Source organism: Erinaceus europaeus, chromosome 2 (assembly GCF_950295315.1).
Source record: "Erinaceus europaeus chromosome 2, mEriEur2.1, whole genome shotgun sequence".
Classification (NCBI taxonomy): domain Eukaryota; kingdom Metazoa; phylum Chordata; class Mammalia; order Eulipotyphla; family Erinaceidae; genus Erinaceus; species Erinaceus europaeus.
In genome coordinates, this window is record NC_080163.1 from 141,250,925 (window position 1) to 141,268,681 (window position 17,757).

Sequence of the window (17,757 nt, forward strand, 5' to 3'; positions counted from 1 at the left end):
AATGTATATACTATACATTTATAATTCATAAATTATGGGAGTCGGGCAGTAGTGCAGTGAGTTAAACTTAGGTGCCACAAAGTGCAAGGAATGGCGGAAGGATCCCCATTCGAACCCCTGGCTCCCCATCTGTAGGGGAGTCACTTCACAGGCAGTGAAGCAGGTCTGCAGGTGTCTGTCTTTCTCTCCCCCTCTCTGTCTTCCCCTCCTCTCTCCATTTCTCTCTGTCCCATCTAACAATGACGACATCAATAACAACAACAATAATAACTACAACAACAATAAAAAAAACAAGGGCAACAAAAGGGAAAATAAATAAATAAAAAACGAAAAAACAAAAAAAAGATGGGAATTTGAGCCACCAATCACCACATGGGAGCACCATGCAAAGGGGGAACTTCAGAAGCAGTGGAGCAGTGCTATTTCCTTCTCTCTCTCAATATCTCTCCATCTCCCTCTCTCTCCTATCTCTTACCCTCTATTTAAAAAGAAAAAAAAGTCTACTGGAAGCAGTGGAATCATGCAGATCTAAAGTCCCAGCAAAAACCCTGGAGGCAAAAAAAAAAAAAGAGTAAGCATATTCTCCTTTTAGGTATCGAGTATTATTACTTATTTACAACATCTTGCAGCACAATTGAGAAACTACTCTTAAAAAATTTTGCATTAATAATGTCTTTATTTCTTTATTTTTTTGTGGATCTGGGGCTTAGTAGTGCATATGTGATTTCACAACTTCTATGTAGCCTTTTCATTCATAGAGACAGAGACCCCATAACACTGGAGCTTTCTCTGGTGCCATGGTACCACATAGTACCAGAACTGGAACCTGGGTCACTTGCATGACAAGGTACATGCCCTACCTGGAGAGCTTTTTGGTCCTGTAAATTCTTTAAAATGTAGGAGAGGGATTAATGGGGAAGATATAAGCCACCATCTTTTTACTATACATTTATTTATATTCACATACATATACTTACTGTATTCATATACTTAGATGTTATGAGATATGAACATTAGATATTATAAGTTTATAAAATGTTCTCACAGGAAAGATCTGAAAAATAGTGTATGTATAGTTTTTAATTTTATAACAACTTATATTCTGTTTTATACTAATAGCTACTTTTGGGGTCATATTATCCAAGTACTCCATTGTTTCCAAACTTCTGACATTACTGCTTTATGACAGTCTGGATTCAGGAGAAAAATTTAGCATCATACTTACTCTTGGTCATTGCACAGAAGATTGTGGTAAGTACTGAATTCATTTAATACACTTATTAAGACAGTGGAGTGGAAGTAGATTTTCATCTTTCCCCTACTCCTATGAAAAGCTCCATGGTGTTTCCTTTCTCACAGTCACTTAGGCTCCAAATCAACTGTTTTGCTTCCCATCCTTCTCCATTTATAATATACAGACAATCACTAAAGCTGTAATTCTCTTTCTTTTTTATATTGTTGACACCTGCAACACTGCTTCACCACTTGTGAAACTTCACCCTTGCAGATGAAGCCCAGGACTTGAATCAGGCTCATTGATGTGTGGTAATATATGCTCTACTGGGTGAGCCACCATCTAGTCCCAATTCTACTTGTTTTTAATCACTTTTTATCCATTTCTGCCTAATCCCTGTGTTGCCCACCCAATTTAGGTTTTCTTTTTATTTTTTTAAATTTTTTTATTATCTTTATTTATTGGATAGAAATAGCCAGAAATTGAGAGGGAAGGGGGTGATAGAGAGGGAAAGAGACAGACACCTGCAGCCCTGCCTCACCACTCGTGAAGCTTTTCCCCTGCAGGTGGGAACCGGGGGCTCGAACCTGGATCCTTTTGCACTGTGACATGTGCACTCAGCCAGGTGCACCACTACCTGGTCCCCAATTTAGGTTTTCAACCCCTTGACTTTTTTTTTTTTTTTTTGGTCCATTACTGGGACTGTTTTCAGATTAACAGGAGAGAAATCAGGGGGAAACTCTATTAGCACTGACAGTGCCAGAGTACTCCCATGTGGTGCAGGAGGGTTGAATCTGGATTGTGCACATTGCAAAGTAGGTGCCCTCCCAAGTGCACAGTCCCATCAATACCCCTTGACACTTTTTTTTCTAAACCAGAGCACTATTCATGTGGTACTAGAGATTGAACCTGAGACCTGATAGTTACTTTTTTTCTCATCAATCTTTTAAATGACCACCAGGGTTATTGCTGGGGTTTGGAGCCTGCACAACCAGTACACTGCTCCTGGAGGCATTTTTTCTTTTTTATTAGATAAAACAGAAAATGAGAAGGGGCCAGGCGGTGGAGCACCTGGTTAAGCTCACACGTCACAATGCACATGGACCCAGGTTCAAGCCCCTTGTCCGCACCTGCAGGGGGGAAGTTTCACAAATGTGGAAGCATGGCTGCAGGTGTCTCTCTGTCTCTCTTCTCTATCTCCCCTGACCCTCTGAATTTCTCTCTATTTCTATCCAATAATAGATAAATAAATAAAAAATTTAAAAGACAGAAAGTGAGAGGGAAGTGGGAGATAGGGAAAGAGAAAGAGAGACACCTGCAGCCCTGCTTCACCTCTTGTGAAGCTTCTCCCCTGTAGGTGGGGAACAGGGACTCAAACCTGGGTCCTCACACGTTGTAACATGTACACTTAGGCTGAGTAGATAGCATAATGATTATGCACAAAGAATTTCATTCCTAGGGCACCAAAGATCCCAGGTTCAATCCCTAGCACCACCATATCCCAGAGCTGGGCAGTGCTCTTGTAAAAAACAAAAACAAACAACAACAACAAAAAGTACACTCAACCAGGTGCACCACTGCCAGGCCCTCTTATTATTTATTAGTGAAAGAAAGGGGGGGGGAGAACTCGAGCATTACTGTACATGCAAAGCCAGGGATCAAACTGGGAACCCCATGCTTTTAAGTATAAACCTCTAGTACTGTACCAACTCCCAGGCCACCACTAGAACCATTTTTCATTACACTCTTTACACTGCTCTGGGTTATGTGCTGCAGGGGATTGAACTTGGGATCTCATGCTTCAATCCAGTGCTTAGCCACTGCACCACCTCCCAGGATGCACCGCCTCTTTACACTACTGTACAGTTCTTTCTTCTCAAGATCTGTAGTTCTATTTTAAAATGAATATTATGGCTAAGGACATTTGTGACCATATATAGATAGTTAATAACTATCTCCTACTTACCTTTTCATATGTCTTCCAGAAGAAAATCAGTATGATCTTTTTAAAAGCAATGGGCTTCCACTCATGATACAAATCTTAACTGATTCTCAGAATGAGGAACTAAGCAAAGCTGCCACTTTTGTGCTTTACAACTGCAATAAAATTGGTAAGTTTATTGTTATTTTAAGAAAATGCCTGAGTCAGGCAGTAGCACAGTGAGTTAAACGCATTTGGCGTGAAGCACAAGGACTGGTGGAAGGATCCCGGTTCAAGCCTTTGACTCCCCACTTGCAGGGGAGTCGCTTCACAAGAGGTGAAGCAGGTCTGCAGGTGTCTATCTTTCTCTCCCCCCTCTGTCTTCCCCTCCTCTTTCCTTTTCTCTCTGTCCTATCCAACAACAGTGACAACAACAACAGCAATAATAACTACAACAATAAAAAAACAAGGGCAACAAAAGGGAAAATAAATAAATAAATATAAAAAAAGAAAAAAAAAGAAAATGCCAACCAAAGTTTATGAAGGGAAATTTATATCTGCTTTTTGATATACCACATCCCTTTAATTCTCAGGAGCTCATTTGTGAAAAGCAAAACTATATAATTTGGAAATAACAAATAAGAGTTTTTTGGCACATAGAAACCCAATATGGAAGAAAACAGTAGCATAGAAAGTTCACTTTACTTTATATCATGTGGACAGTTTTTACTGTAGGAGCTAAATGTGAAGACTAAAGATGATTTATAGTTAAATTATTATGTGAGATAACTTACTTATTTAAACATTTTTTAATCATTATTTTCCAGGCAGGATACTAAGCATGTACATTATCATGATAAGAAACAACAGTCTATGAGCCTAGAAGGGGGCACAGCAGATAAAGCTTTGAACTCTAAAGCATGATATCCTGAGTTCAACTCCCAGCATCCCATGTGCCAGAGTAATGCTCTGGTTCTGGTTACATCCTTTTCTCATTAATAGATTAAAAAGGAGAGAGATAGACAACAGTCTGTGTACTTGTAAAGCATAGTTTAACTAGAGAAATAGATAGTATTTGAATAATCTAAACAATGAATGTATCATAAATGAACATAAAGTTAAGATAGATGCAGCACAGTTCTTATAGAACCTGTTAACATAGGAATATGACTTAGAGTGGGAAAGGCCTTGGGAAGAAATTATTCTTAAACTGAGATCTGAATATACAATATTAATTAGGCATAAAGAAGAAAATTTGTTATGGTAAGTGTCTCAGACATAAGCAGCAGTCAAGTATAAATGCCTTGTGATAGGAGGAGGCCTAGTATATTGAAGAAATTGATAGTGTGATATGGAGAAGAGAGTAGCCATGAAAAAAAATTTGGTCTTTGTAGAAAAAATTCTTTCTGTAATATGTGAAAAGAATATTTTAAAAGATTATAGGAAGAGCTACTTTATGAAATACATGCTTTAAAAAAACTATAAAACTATTGTCCATTCACTTGAAGGTGTTTACATGCCTGACAAATTTTCATGATGTTTTCATTTTCCTGTAACTTTGAAGGGAAAAGTCTAATTTATGACTCTTCAGTCCTGGACTTCTGCCAGATATGTACTTTCCACTATTTCTAGTATAATTTAGGTAGTATAAATGGTCAAAAGAGAAAAGTGTATTGAGGAAGCACTGGGTATAAGAATGATCTTATGTAAATTGTTTTTACATAAGTAATTTCTAATAATGAATTTACTATTTTCCCCAATTGCAAAGCTGAGAAATTATCTCAAAATCTAGGAGATTATTCTCTTGATGAAAATGAAGCACAACAATTAGAGGCCATAAATTTTAAAGAAAAGAATCTTGAAGGGTACTGGAAGAAAGCAAAGGAAATTCTGCACAGAATAGAACAACTTGAAAGAGAAGAAAATGAGGTTGGCTTCCCTGTTTCATGTAATAATATAAAATACCCACCCCCAGAATTAATTTAGATATTTGTGGTATTTTATGAGTCCATATAACCCTTAGTAGTTTTGCTTTTTTCCTTAAAAATATCTTTGGATTTTTGGTTGGGCTTGCACTGAATTTATAATAATGCTTTTGGTATGATGACCTTTTTTTTTTTTTTTCAATCAGAGCACTGCTCAGCTCTGGCTTATGGTATATGGGGGATTGAATCTGGGACTTAGGAGCCTCAGATATGAGAATCTCTTTGCATAATCATTCTACTATCTCCCACATCCTATGATAGCCATTTTGACTATCCTGGTTCTCCCTATCGTGTTGTTAAATGTCTTTTCCATCTCTTAATGTCTTATTCTAGGTTTCCTCCTCTCCCCCTTCCTTCTCCCACTGGTCCTGCATTGCAGTGTGTCAGTCTGGGATTCCATACATGTCCATTACCAGTGAGTTTTCTTCCTAACCCAAATTATTTCTATTTTTTATATATGTATATAGAGAGAGAGCACAAGAGAGCAAGATAGCTTATAAAACAGCTCCACCATCCAGGGAATTCTTCTTGCTGCTTCCATATAGAGCTGAGGTTAAAACAAAGAGCCTCAAACATGGCTACTGGATGGTCTGCTGCCGAGCAACCTCCCTGGCCTTGTATCATGTCATTTACCAGTGTCTTGTAATTTTTATTAATGGGTTTTTACCCTCCTGTGTTAAATTTATTTTGAGTGTGTAATTCTTTTGAAAGTTAGTACAAATGAAATTGTTTTCTTAGTTTCTTATTGTTGTTTGCATATACTAAAACTGTTTTTTTCTTTTTTCTCATAGAGACAGAGAAATTGATAGGAAGGGAGAGATAGAAAATGAGAGAGGAAAAGAGACGCCTGCTGCACTTTTTTTTTTTTTTTAAACCAAGCACTGCTCAGCTCTGGCTTATGGTGGTATGGGCGATTGAACCAGAACTTTGGAACTTGAGGCATGAGAGTCTTTTTTGTATAACCATTATGCTATCTACCCCCACCTGCACTGCTTACTACTCATGAAGCTTTCCTTGGAGGTGGGGACCAGAGGCTTGAACTTGAATCATTGTAAATAATACATGGGTGCTCAACCAGTTGCACCATAGCTCAGGCCCCACAAATAATTATTTATTGAATGCAGACAGAAATCAAGAAGGATCCCAGTTCGAGCCCCCGGCTCCCTACCTGCAGGGGAGTTGCTTCACAGGTGGTGAAATAGGTCCGTAGGTGTCTATCTTCCCCTCCTCTCTCCATTTCTGTCTGTCCTATCCAGTAACAACAATATCAATAACAACGACAATAATGACTATTAACAATAAAACAACAAGTGCAACAAAAGGGAATAAATAAATAACAAAAAATCAAGAAAGGAGAGAGAGAGAGAGAAAGAGAGAGAGAAAGAGAGGGAGAGAGAGAAAGAAACAGAGAAACAGAGACACAACACTTATTCACCACTTGGGAAGCTTCCCCCTGTAGATATGGACCAGAGACTTAAACCTGGGTCCTAACACTTTGTAAATGTGCACTCAACCAGGTGTACTACCACCTGGCCCCACCCACAATTAATTCATATATATTGCTTTTTAAGCAGTCACTTAGCTGTAGTCATTGTTCCTGATAGTCTTTTAATATAACCTTCATGATTTTTCCCCTATATATTGCCATGTCTTATACAAATAATGGTGATTTCACTTCTTTTCAGATCTAAATTTCTTCCCTTTTTTATTGCTTAAGTTGTCTAGTGATTCTTGGGAGTACTAAATTAAGTAGAAGCTTTCTCCCTGCAGATGAGGAGCGGGGGCTTGCACTGTAGTGTGTGCATTTAACCAGGTGCGCCACCGCCGGGTTCAAACCCTGGTCCCCATCTGTAGGGGAAAAGTTTTGCAAGTGATGAAGCAGTGTTGCAGGTGTCTCTCTCCCTCTTGAGCACGCCCTCCCCTCTCGATCTCTGGCTATCTCTAGCCAATAAATAAATAAATAAGGATAATAAAACAAAAAATTTGAAGAGTTTAAATAGTTGCATTGACTGATATGTGACATCATCTTTGCATCCCTAGAAATTACATTGGGTTATGCTATATGATCTTTTTTTTAATTATTATTTTTCTTTTAATTTTTTAAATTTTTAAATATTTATTTTCCCTTTTATTGCCATTGTTGTTTTTCATTGTTGTTGCAGTTATTGTTGTTGTTCTTCTTCTTTTTCTTCTTTTCCTCCCCTCTACCTCCTCCTCCTTTTTTGATGAACATGAAAGTTACTTCCAACTCTTATCTACTACAGACAATATTGTAGTTAATAACATTAATATTTTACAATGTAAATGTCCAAAAGTAGGTTTATTTATACAGATATACACAGTTTTGATTATACATCTTTCAAATCTCTTCATGGTTTTACTAACTTGTACTTCTACCTGAAATATACAAGAATGCTGTACAGTTTAGCTCCCTTTTTATTTTTATACATTTATGTATTTCTGGTCAATTTATACATATTTCTGGGAACATATACATTATTTTTGGGTAATTTGATTATCATTTTTTTCCACTAAGTTCTTCCCCCCCCCCGTTTTGTTTGTTCTCCATTAGAACTTAAAAAATTGTTATGTGGTTAAGTGTGTTAACTTTTTTCTAACTTGTTGGCTTTGAGAAGGAAGCTTCCCTAGAGAAGTCTCTTTGAGAACATATGTAGTTTCATTTTTTAAATATTTTTTAATTTATTCCCTTTTGTTGCCTTGTTGTTTTATTGTTTTAGTTATTATTGATGTTGTTGTTGTTGGATAGGACAGAGAGAAATGGAGAGAGGAGGGGAAGACAGAGAGGGGGAGAGACAGATAGACACCTGCAGACCTGCTTCACCGCCTGTGAAGCGACTCCCCTGCAGGTGGGGAGCCGGGGCTCAAGCCGGTATCCTTACACCAGGTCCTTGGCGCTTTGTGCCACCTGCACTTAACCCGCATTACCACCTGACTCCTTTGTAATTTCATTTTTATATGTAAATATTTAGTTCATTTTGACTTTATTTTTGTGTCAAATTATGAGGTATGGATCCAACTTATTTTTCCCAAAATCAAGTGTCCTATCTAATCATCTCCCTTTTTCTTCCTAATGCAAACTACCACTTACATCGTGTATATTAATTCTTTTTATCATTTTATTTTATTTTAATGAGAGAGTGAGATGCAGAGGGAAAGGTTAGAGAGAGAGGGACAGACAAAACAGTGTACCCAAGCATTCATTGTTCAGCTCTGACTTATAGTGGTGCTGGGGATAGTGTCTGAGACCTTCATGTCTCAGGCATGAAAGTCTTTTTGCATAGCCATTATGCTATCTCCATGGCCCATGTATATTAATTCTTTTGACAATCAAACTTTTTCTGTATTATTTAAAGAGAATATTGGGGTAGAGAGGTAGCTCACCAGGTAGGGCCAGCCTTTTCATGCTCATGGCTCAGGTTTGAGCCTTGGCACCATGTGGAAGTTGCCATAGCCTTAGGAGAAGCTCTGGTGCTCTGGGGTCCCTCTGTCTCTTTGTCTGAATGATAGAGTAAAGTAATAACAATAATTATAAATAAATGAGGATAGCAAGGTGACTCATGTGAGTAGTGTGCGTGATAGTAAGTGTGACTGAGTTTGGGCTCAGTCCCCAGTGCACTATGTAGGAAGTTTCAGTACTGTGATATCTTGCCTTTTTTCCTTCTTTCAACCTCTCTCTCTTTTTCAGATTTATTTATTTGTTAAAGAGAGACAGAGAGAGAAAGATTCAGAACATAATTGTAGCACATGTCAGGCTAAGTGAGGGCTAAACTCAGAATCTCATGCTTGAGAGTCCAATGTTTTATCCAAGCCTTCTGTCTTTCTAAAAAAGTTGGCCCATAGCAACAAAGCCCCAGTGACCACAAAAAAAGTAAATTAATAAAGGGAGTGTAAACTGAACTATAAAACAAATAGATTAATTTGAAACTATTAACCTTTTTTTACATTATAGGAAAGCATGCAAGAAAAATATAAGAATAATGTTTCATCTGTGAATATTGATACTCAAGAAACATTGAAACACCTCTGTGCAAATAGTTTTTGTGGAGGCCCTAAAACAGAAGATAAAGGAAAAGAACAGCCTAAAAACCTTCAGAATTTTAAGTTCCGTGAACTAATGTCTAAAACTTGCACAAGTGACCAAATGAAGATCCTGTTAAAGAATGCAAATCCAGTTAATGCTTGCTGTCGAGAGAGTGAGAAAAATAAGGTTTTATATAAAACCAATTCAAACTGCAATCTAAACTTACATGAGCAAACAACTCTTGAAAAAAAGAAGTTTGTTTCTTCATCAAGGTATAGTTTAAAAATTGTTTCCAGGAGCCTGGGAGGTATTGTAGGGGCTAGAGCTTTGCACTAAAAGCATGACATCCTGAATTTGATCCTGGCATCTTATAATTCTTTTTTTTTTTTTATTTTTTTCTCTTTTGTTGCCCTTGTTTTTTTATTGTTGTTGTTATTGATGTCATCGTTGTTAGACAGGATAGAGAGAAATGGAGAGAGGAGGGGAAGACAGAGAGGGGGAGAGAAAGACAGACACCTGCAGACCTGATTCACTGCCTGTGAAGCATATCCCATGCAGGTGGGGAGCCGGGGGCTCAAACCAGGATCCTTACGCCGGTCCTTGCGCTTCGCGCCACGGACTTAACCCGCTGTAGTGCTGCCCGACTCCCTGCATCTTATAATTCTGAGTGCTGTTCGAGCTCTCTCCTTACCTCGTTAATGTTGTAAATAAGCCTTTTTAAAAAGTTTTTTTTTCAGAGGAACCAGGTGGTGGCACAGCTGGTGGAGCACACATCACCAAGCACAAGGACCTGGTTCAAGCCTCTGGTCCCCCCACAACCAGTGAAGCTGCTCTACAGTTGTATCTCTCTCCCCCTTTATGTCCCTCTCCCCTTTCAGTTTTTGTCTTATCAAATAAAAGGAAAAGAAGGGGAAAGTGGAAAAAAGATTGCTGGGGGGTCAGGTGGTGGCACACCTGGTTGAGTGTACATGTTATAATGCATAAGGATCCAGGTTCAAGCCCCTGGTCCCCACCTGCAGGGGGAAAGCTTTGCAAGTGGTGAAGCATGGCTGCAGGTGTCTTTCTGTTTCTCTCTCCCTCTCTATCATCCCCTCCCCTCTTGATTTCTGGCTGTCTGTCAAATAAATAAAGTTAATTTAAAAAAAAGATTGCTAGGAGCGGTGGATTCATAATGCAGAACCCCAACAATAACCCTGGTGGGGGAAAAATTATTTCGAGGGGCCAGAGGGGTGGTGCAGTGCTAGAATGCATGCCTTGCATATAAGAGACCCTGGGTTTGGTATCCTATAGTGCATAAAATAAAATGTCAGCAGTGTTCTGTGCTTTCTTTTATCCTCTCTCTCAAAAAAATGAGATTTCTGATTTTTCTTTATTTACTCAGCAAATGTTTTTGTCAAGTATTTTGTGCCATACTAGTGAGCCCTAGTATATGGTTGCCATCAGCCAAGAAGCTAAAATGAAATTATAAAGTTTCTGAAGAGATTGTTAGTCAGATTTTTAAAAGATTATATAATTAAATTAGAGAGCAGAGCTCTAGTATATAGTGGTACTGGGAATGAATCTTTGGCATCTGGTGCCTCAGGCATGTAAATTCTGTGCTCTGACAGGTTGAACTATCTCCCTACCTCCCAGTTTATAAACGTAATATGATAATGAAATGATATATGATGAAAAATTGGTTTAAGCTTGCCCTTCCATTTGATCCCTGCACCTTACCTTTAGTGTACTTCTTTCTCCTTTCCAGGCACACTGTGGGGTTCAATCTAGGATTAAAGATTTCTTCAAATGTTTATTTTTTAATTTTATTATTTTAGGGGGTTGGGCGGTGGCACACCGGGTTAAGCACACATAGTACAAAGTGCACTGACCTGTGCAAGGATCCAGGTTCTAGCCTCTGGCTCCCCACCTGCAGGGGGGTCGTTCCACAAGTGGTGAAGCAGGTCTGCAGATGTCACTCTTTCTTTCTCCTCTATCTTCCCCTCCCCTCTCAATTTCTCTCTGTCTTATACAATAAAAAAAATGGGGAAAATGCCCACCAGGAGCAGCAGATTTGTAATGCAGGCACTGAGCGCCACTGCTAACCATGGAGGCATAAAAAATTAAATTTTATTATTTAAAAATAATACATGTAATATTAATTTTTAAATTTAATAAGTCATTTATTATTTAGGTAATCTTAGTTTACAAACCCATAAATGTTTTAAAATTATATTTTCTCATCTATTTAAAAATGGCTGTACATGGGGAGTCGGGCAGTAGTTCAGCCAGTTAAGTGCACGTGGCGCAGAAGGCAAGGACCTGCATAAGGATCCTGGTTCAAGCCCCGGCTCCCCACCTGTAGGGGAGTCACTTCACAAGCAGTGAAGCAGGTCTGCAGGTGTCTATCTTTTTCTTGCCTTCTCTGTCTTCCCCTCTCCATTTCTCTCTGTCCTATCCAACAACGATGACATCAATAACAGTAATAACTACAACAATAAAAACAACAAGGGCAACAAAAGGAATAAATAAATATTTAAATGTTCATACATTATGTATAACATAACGGTTATACAGAAAGACTTTCATGCCTGAGTCTCCAGAGTCCCAGGTCCAGTCTCCAGCATCACCATAAGCATGTCTGAGTAGTGCTTTGTTAAAAAATAAAATAAAAAATAAAAAATAAAAATAAATAAAATGTACCACTCTGTAATAACCTTCAGCAATGCATCACTATTCCTTTAAAGTCCATTGGGCTGCTCCACCCCCCTCCCCACCATAACTGTTAAACTTAGTTATGCTATCTGAGTCCATAGTCTTTGTTGAGTTTCCTGGTTTTGTTTGTTTTCTCCCAGTGGGTGAAAAAACAATTCTTAATTTCATATCCATGAGCCTCTTTAGTACTTCTTGTAGGTCTGATTAAAGTGGTAGTGAATGCTTTTATCCATTACTTATCTGAAATGTACTTTATTTATTTATTTATTTTTTGCCTCCAGGGTTATCACTGGGGCTCAGTGCCTGCACTACAAATCCACTGCTCCTGGAGGCCATTTTTTCCCCCATTTTTGTTGTCCTTGTTGTTATTATTGTTATTATTGCTGTTGTTGTTGGAAAGGACAGAGAAATCAAGAGAGGAGGGGAAGACAGAGATAGGATAAGATAGAGGGGGAGAAAAAGATAGACACCTGCAGACCTGCTTCACCACTCATGAGGCGATTCCCCCTGCAGGTGGGGAGCCGGGGGGGGGGGGGGGCTTGAACCGGGATCCTTACACTGGTCTTTGAGCTTTGCACCACGTGCATTTAACCTGCAGCGATACCACCTGACCCCCCCCCCCAAAGATTTTCTATAAAGGAAATCCCATAAGAGTATCTGCTCAACAAAAATGCTAAAGGATAGAAAGAATTGACAGGAAGGGGGATGGGTGGTAGTGCACAGGGCTAAGCGCATGTAGTAGTAGAAAGTGCATGCACCTGTGCAAGGATACTGGTTGGAGCCCCCAGCTTCCCACTTGGGGGGGGTCACTTCACAAACAGTGAAGCAGGTCTGTGGGTGTCTTTCTCCCCCCTCTATCTTCCCTTCCTCTCTCGATTTCTCTGTGTCCTGTCCAACAGCAACAACAGCAATGGCAGCAATAGCAACAACAAACGGGGCAACAACAAGGGCAACAAAATGGGAAAAATGGTCTCCGGGAACAGTGGATTCATTGTGTAGGCACTGAGCCCCAGCAATAACCCTGGAGGCAAAAAGAAAGGAGGGAGGGAGGGAGGGAGGGAGGGAGGGAGGAAGGAAGGAAGGAAGGAAGGAAGGAAGGAAGGAAGGAAGGAAGGAAGGAAAAGAAAGAAAGGAAGAAAGAGGGCCAGGTGGTGGCGTACCTGGTTAAGCACACACATTACAATGCTCAAGGATCTGGGGTCAAGCCCCTGGTCCCCACCTGCAGAGGGAAAGCTTCATGAGTGTTGAAGTAGGTCTACAGGTGTCTCTCTGTCTCTCTCCCATACTGTTTCCCCCTCCCCTCACAATTTCTCTCTGTCTCTGTTCAAAATAAATAAATAAATAAATAAATAAATATTTTAAAAATTAAAAAAAAAAGAAGAGAAAATCTTTGGTTTTGTGGTCTGGGAGGTGGCACAGTGGATAAAGCATTGGATTTTCAAACATGAGGCCCTGAGTTCAGTCCCTGGCAGCACATGTACCAGGGTGATGTCTAGTTCTTTCTCTCTCTCTCTCTCCTTCTAGCTTCATGAATTAATTAATAAAATCTTTTTTAAAATCTTTGGTTTTTTGGTGCTTTTTTTTCCCTCTAGCACCAAACATGCCTTAGTGAACATATGTTTGGAGAAATGCTCAGCTAAAATTTCTTCAAATATATTCCTTTCTTTGTCATTTTCTTCCTTTTTTACCCAAATGACATAGATATTGTTCCTTTTGATGTTAGCCCATAATTTTAATATTATTTTCATTTATTTTAGTAATTTTTTTCTTTTTTCTGTTTTTTGTTTTTGAGAGGACTGGCTTCTGTCTTACCTTCTCATTCTTTACTTCAGTCTTTGGTATATATCTTCTTCCAACTATTTTCCTATGCTGTTTTGTTGTTGTTGGTTTTCTTTTTAGCTTGCTCACTGCACTTTTCATTCCTCTGATCACTATTACAAATGTTTCTATAATTTTTCTCATTATTTCTCTAGATTTGTTGCAATACTTTTCTATAACTTCTCTCAATTTGGTGAGTATTCTGAAGACCAGAAGGTTTAAATTCTTTTTTAGAGATTATTTATTTATTTGTTGTATAGAGACAGAGAGAAATTGAAAGGGGAGAGGAAGAGAGACAGACAGCTCCAGCCCTGCTTCACCATTTGTGAAGCTTTCCTCTGCAGGTGGAGACCAGAGGCTTGAACCTGAGTCCTTGCACATTGTAACGTGAGAACTTAACCAGGTGCACCACTGCCTGGCCTCACTTTAAATTTATCATCAGGAGATTTGTATAGTTCTGTTGTATTGAGGTTTTCTTCAAACTGCTATTTTGGTCCAATATTGAAAGGTGGATTATGTAGTAATCTCATTGTTTAATTCTCCATGAAGGTGCTCAGGCCAGCAGGTGACAGGGTCCTAACCAGAACAAGTTGGTGGCCACAAAAGGAGGAGGCCTAGCTGGACTGGATATAGGCTGAACCAGGCATGGGCAGAGAAGCCTGTAGCAGGAGCCCTAGCTGGATTCCTGCAGACTGAATCAGGAGTGAGCTGAACTCAGCAGCCACCATAGATGAGGTAGTAAGTGGCCATGGCAGAGGCAGTTGAGGAAAGGAATACAGCAGCAGTGGAAGTCTCTAGAGACCATGTCTGGACTACCTAGTAATGAGAACCCAGTTGATGACTGTAGTGCCAGTTGGTATGGAACTGAATGGGGAGTAAATTTTTACCTTAGTTGTGAGTTCTGTCCTTACTGCCTAAATTCTGTACTTTCTCCCCTTGTGTTAGTTCATCTGAATTTCAGGCTCATCTCTATGCTGAGTGTGTGTGTGTGTGTGTGTGTGTGTGTGTGTGTGTGTGTGTGTGTGTGTGTGTATGCAAGAGCAAATATGTTACAAAGTCCTCTGCCATCTTGCCTGAAGTCTGATTTTTGTTTTAAATCCACTGCTGTGTTATGTTCTAATGGTTACTGTGCTAGGGAAATTGAAAAGCATACAGCTGTGTTCTAGACAAGTTGCAAGGTAAACTAAGTATCAAAATAAGTGCTAGGAAAATAGATTATATCATCACTACTCTTACTGTCCTTTTTTCTCAAAGTAATTACTGACATTAATTTTAAATGGATCTCTTAGAAATGTGGAATTAGGAAACAGTTATATAGTCTTGAATCAGCCTTCTTGCTTATTTATTTATTTATTTATTTATTTATTTATTTATTTATTTTTTGTTTTACCACAGCACTACTCAGCTCTGGCTTATGGTGGTGCAGGGGATTGAACCGGGGGCTTTGGAGCATTAGGCATGAGAGTCTCTTCCATAACCTTTATACTATCTGCCCCTGCCCGCTGTCTTGCTTTCTAACCCATTGATTTATTCTTTCCCTTTTTTCTCTTATTTCTGCTGATTTTCTCCTCTTCCTCTTCTTCCCCTTCTCCTTCTTCTCCTCATCCTCCTCTTCTTCTTCCCTTTCATCTTCTCTCTCTCTCTTTTTTCCAGAGCACTGCTTAATTTGGTTAATGATGGTGTGAGGGGGATTGAACCTGGGACCTGGGAGCCTCAAGCATGAGAGTCTGTTTGCATAGCCATTAATGCTGTCTCCCTTGGCTTTATCATCATTATCATCTTCCTCTTCCTCCTCCTCATCCTCCTTCTTTTATCTCTCCCTTTCATATTTCTCCTGGCATCAGGAGAATTGTCCTCCATAGTCATATTTAATTTCACTTTTGGACACAAGGTTATAACCGCTACAGATCCTACGTAAGTAGATTTTGATATATCCTGGCTCTAGCTCCTTCTAAATACAAAATACCCAGAAATCATTCCACTGCTTGTAAAAATAGTTGTCTATACACCAAGCAATATGTTTATTTTTAGTAATATGGTGTCTTTTATTTTAGTGACTATGTTTTTAAACAACCAGCTCCTGCTGTCAAAAACAAAAAACAGTTACCAGAAACAGGTAAGATATAAAGTTATTTTCCCCACAAGAACAGACAGTTAGTTGACTAATATAGTTTAAAGTATTCATTGATATATCTGCCATCTAATGTGTAATCCTTGCCTTGAACTCTTTTTGGTATAAACGCTTCCGATATCTTTATTGGTATTCAGAACTCTTGTATTTATCCACTTTAATGATGTATATATCATATTCAACTAATATTTATGAAAATGTCAGGAATAAATAAGCTTTCTAAATATCCAGCTACTATTCTTGAAAAAGCTTGCATTTTGTATTTTTTTCAGATCCATTTACATTATGTTCAGATATAATAAATAAAGAAGTCATCACTTTTATAGCAACTGACAATTCCAAACTGTTGAAGTATAGGTGCTCAGGTAAACATTTTTTAATTGCAGTTATACATAATTAAATTTTTATTATATTAGTTAACTAAAATTTGTAATAATCTAACTTTGTGATTTTAGCTTAATTCCCTGGAAAGGCCAACTGGTGTTGTACCTGGTAGAACATACATATCTCCATGTAAAAGTACCTGAGTTCAAGTCCCTGCCTCCTGCCTTTGGGGGGATACTTCATGAATGGTGAAGTAATGCTGGTGCTTCTCTTTTGCTCTCCCTCTCTATCTTCCCCTTCTCTTTCAGTTTCTTTCAGTCCTATCAAATAAAAGAAAGGGGATAGGAAGGAGAAAAATGATCATGGAGTGCAATAGATTCGTTGTAGAGGCCGCAAGCCCCAGCAATAACCCTGCTAGCAGTTTTTTTAAATGAACTTAATTTAATTTGGATAAATAATGGATAAATAATGTTATAGAACATTCAAATCAAGGTGCTTTGCAATGGTGCACCCACTTGAGAGAATGCATTACTGTGTACAAGGACACAGGCTCAAGCCCCCAGTCTCCATCAGCAGGAGGGAAGCTTCACAATTGGTGAACCATTATTGCAGGAATATTTCTTTCTCTCTTGCTCTCTATCTTCTCTTCCCCTTTCAATTTCTCTCTATCCTAGCAAATAAAATAAATATTATAAAATTCAAATTAATATCTTATGTCTACATCAAGCTGTAATCTCATTGTTTATTGATATGAATGAATATAGCTAATACTCTTGTTACTTTATTCTCTTTTTGTACACTTAATACTTTCTATAATTACACCTTTACTAATTTTTTTAAATCTTTATTTATTGGACAGACACAGCCAGAAACTGAGAGGGAAGGGGATGATAGAGAGGGAGAGAGATAGACACCTGTAGCCCTACTTCACCACTCGTGAGGCTTTCCTCCTACAGGGGGAAAAATGGGGACTAGGGACTCAAACCTGGGTCCTTGCGAACTATCTTCAAAGACCCAATAAATAGGTATGTAGTCTACATTATCTTCTAACCATGGTAGTCATTAAGTGTTTCAAACTATCTGTTTTTATGTTTATGATAAGTATAGATGGGGAGATAGCATAATGGTTATACAAAAAGACTTACATGTTGTGGTCCAGGAGGTGGTACAATGGATAAAGCATAGGACTCTCAAACATGAGGTCTTGAGTTCGATCCCTGGCAGCACATGTACCAGAGCGATGTCTGGTTCTTTCTTTCTCTCTCCTCCTATCTTTCTCATAAATAAATAAAATCTTTAAAAAAAAAAAAAAAAAAGACATGTCTGAAGTGCTAAGGATCCCAGGTTCAATTTCCAGCGCCACTATCAGCCAGAGCTGAGTGATGCTCTGTTAAATAATAATAATGATAATAAGTATAGAAATAATTCTGCTGGGTCCTTGCACATTCTAACATGTGCACTCAACCAGGTGTGCCACCACCCAGCCCCTAATAGTATTTACTGATGCAAAAAATTATTTTTAAAAATAAATATTTCTGCTGTTCCATACTCTATTGTTGTTTATTCTGTAGAGCCCCTATAAATGTTCCAAGATACTTACTCTATTCCTTT

General features: G+C 38.6%; 1 protein-coding gene across 4 annotated transcripts in view; it reads left to right on the forward strand.

Annotated features, from left to right (window-relative positions):
* The window catches only part of TERB1 (telomere repeat binding bouquet formation protein 1), a 53,938-nt gene that overhangs the window by 23,388 nt on the left and 12,793 nt on the right, over positions 1-17,757 (forward strand). For all 4 annotated transcript variants that reach the window (XM_007517790.2, XM_060185399.1, XM_060185402.1 and 1 more), the window contains 6 exons: positions 1,120-1,251; positions 3,220-3,345; positions 4,924-5,084; positions 9,111-9,454; positions 15,746-15,807; positions 16,095-16,187. In XM_007517790.2, the coding sequence (XP_007517852.1) occupies positions 1,120-1,251; positions 3,220-3,345; positions 4,924-5,084; positions 9,111-9,454; positions 15,746-15,807; positions 16,095-16,187 (918 nt within the window). The remainder of the gene's footprint in view (positions 1-1,119; positions 1,252-3,219; positions 3,346-4,923; positions 5,085-9,110; positions 9,455-15,745; positions 15,808-16,094; positions 16,188-17,757) is intronic.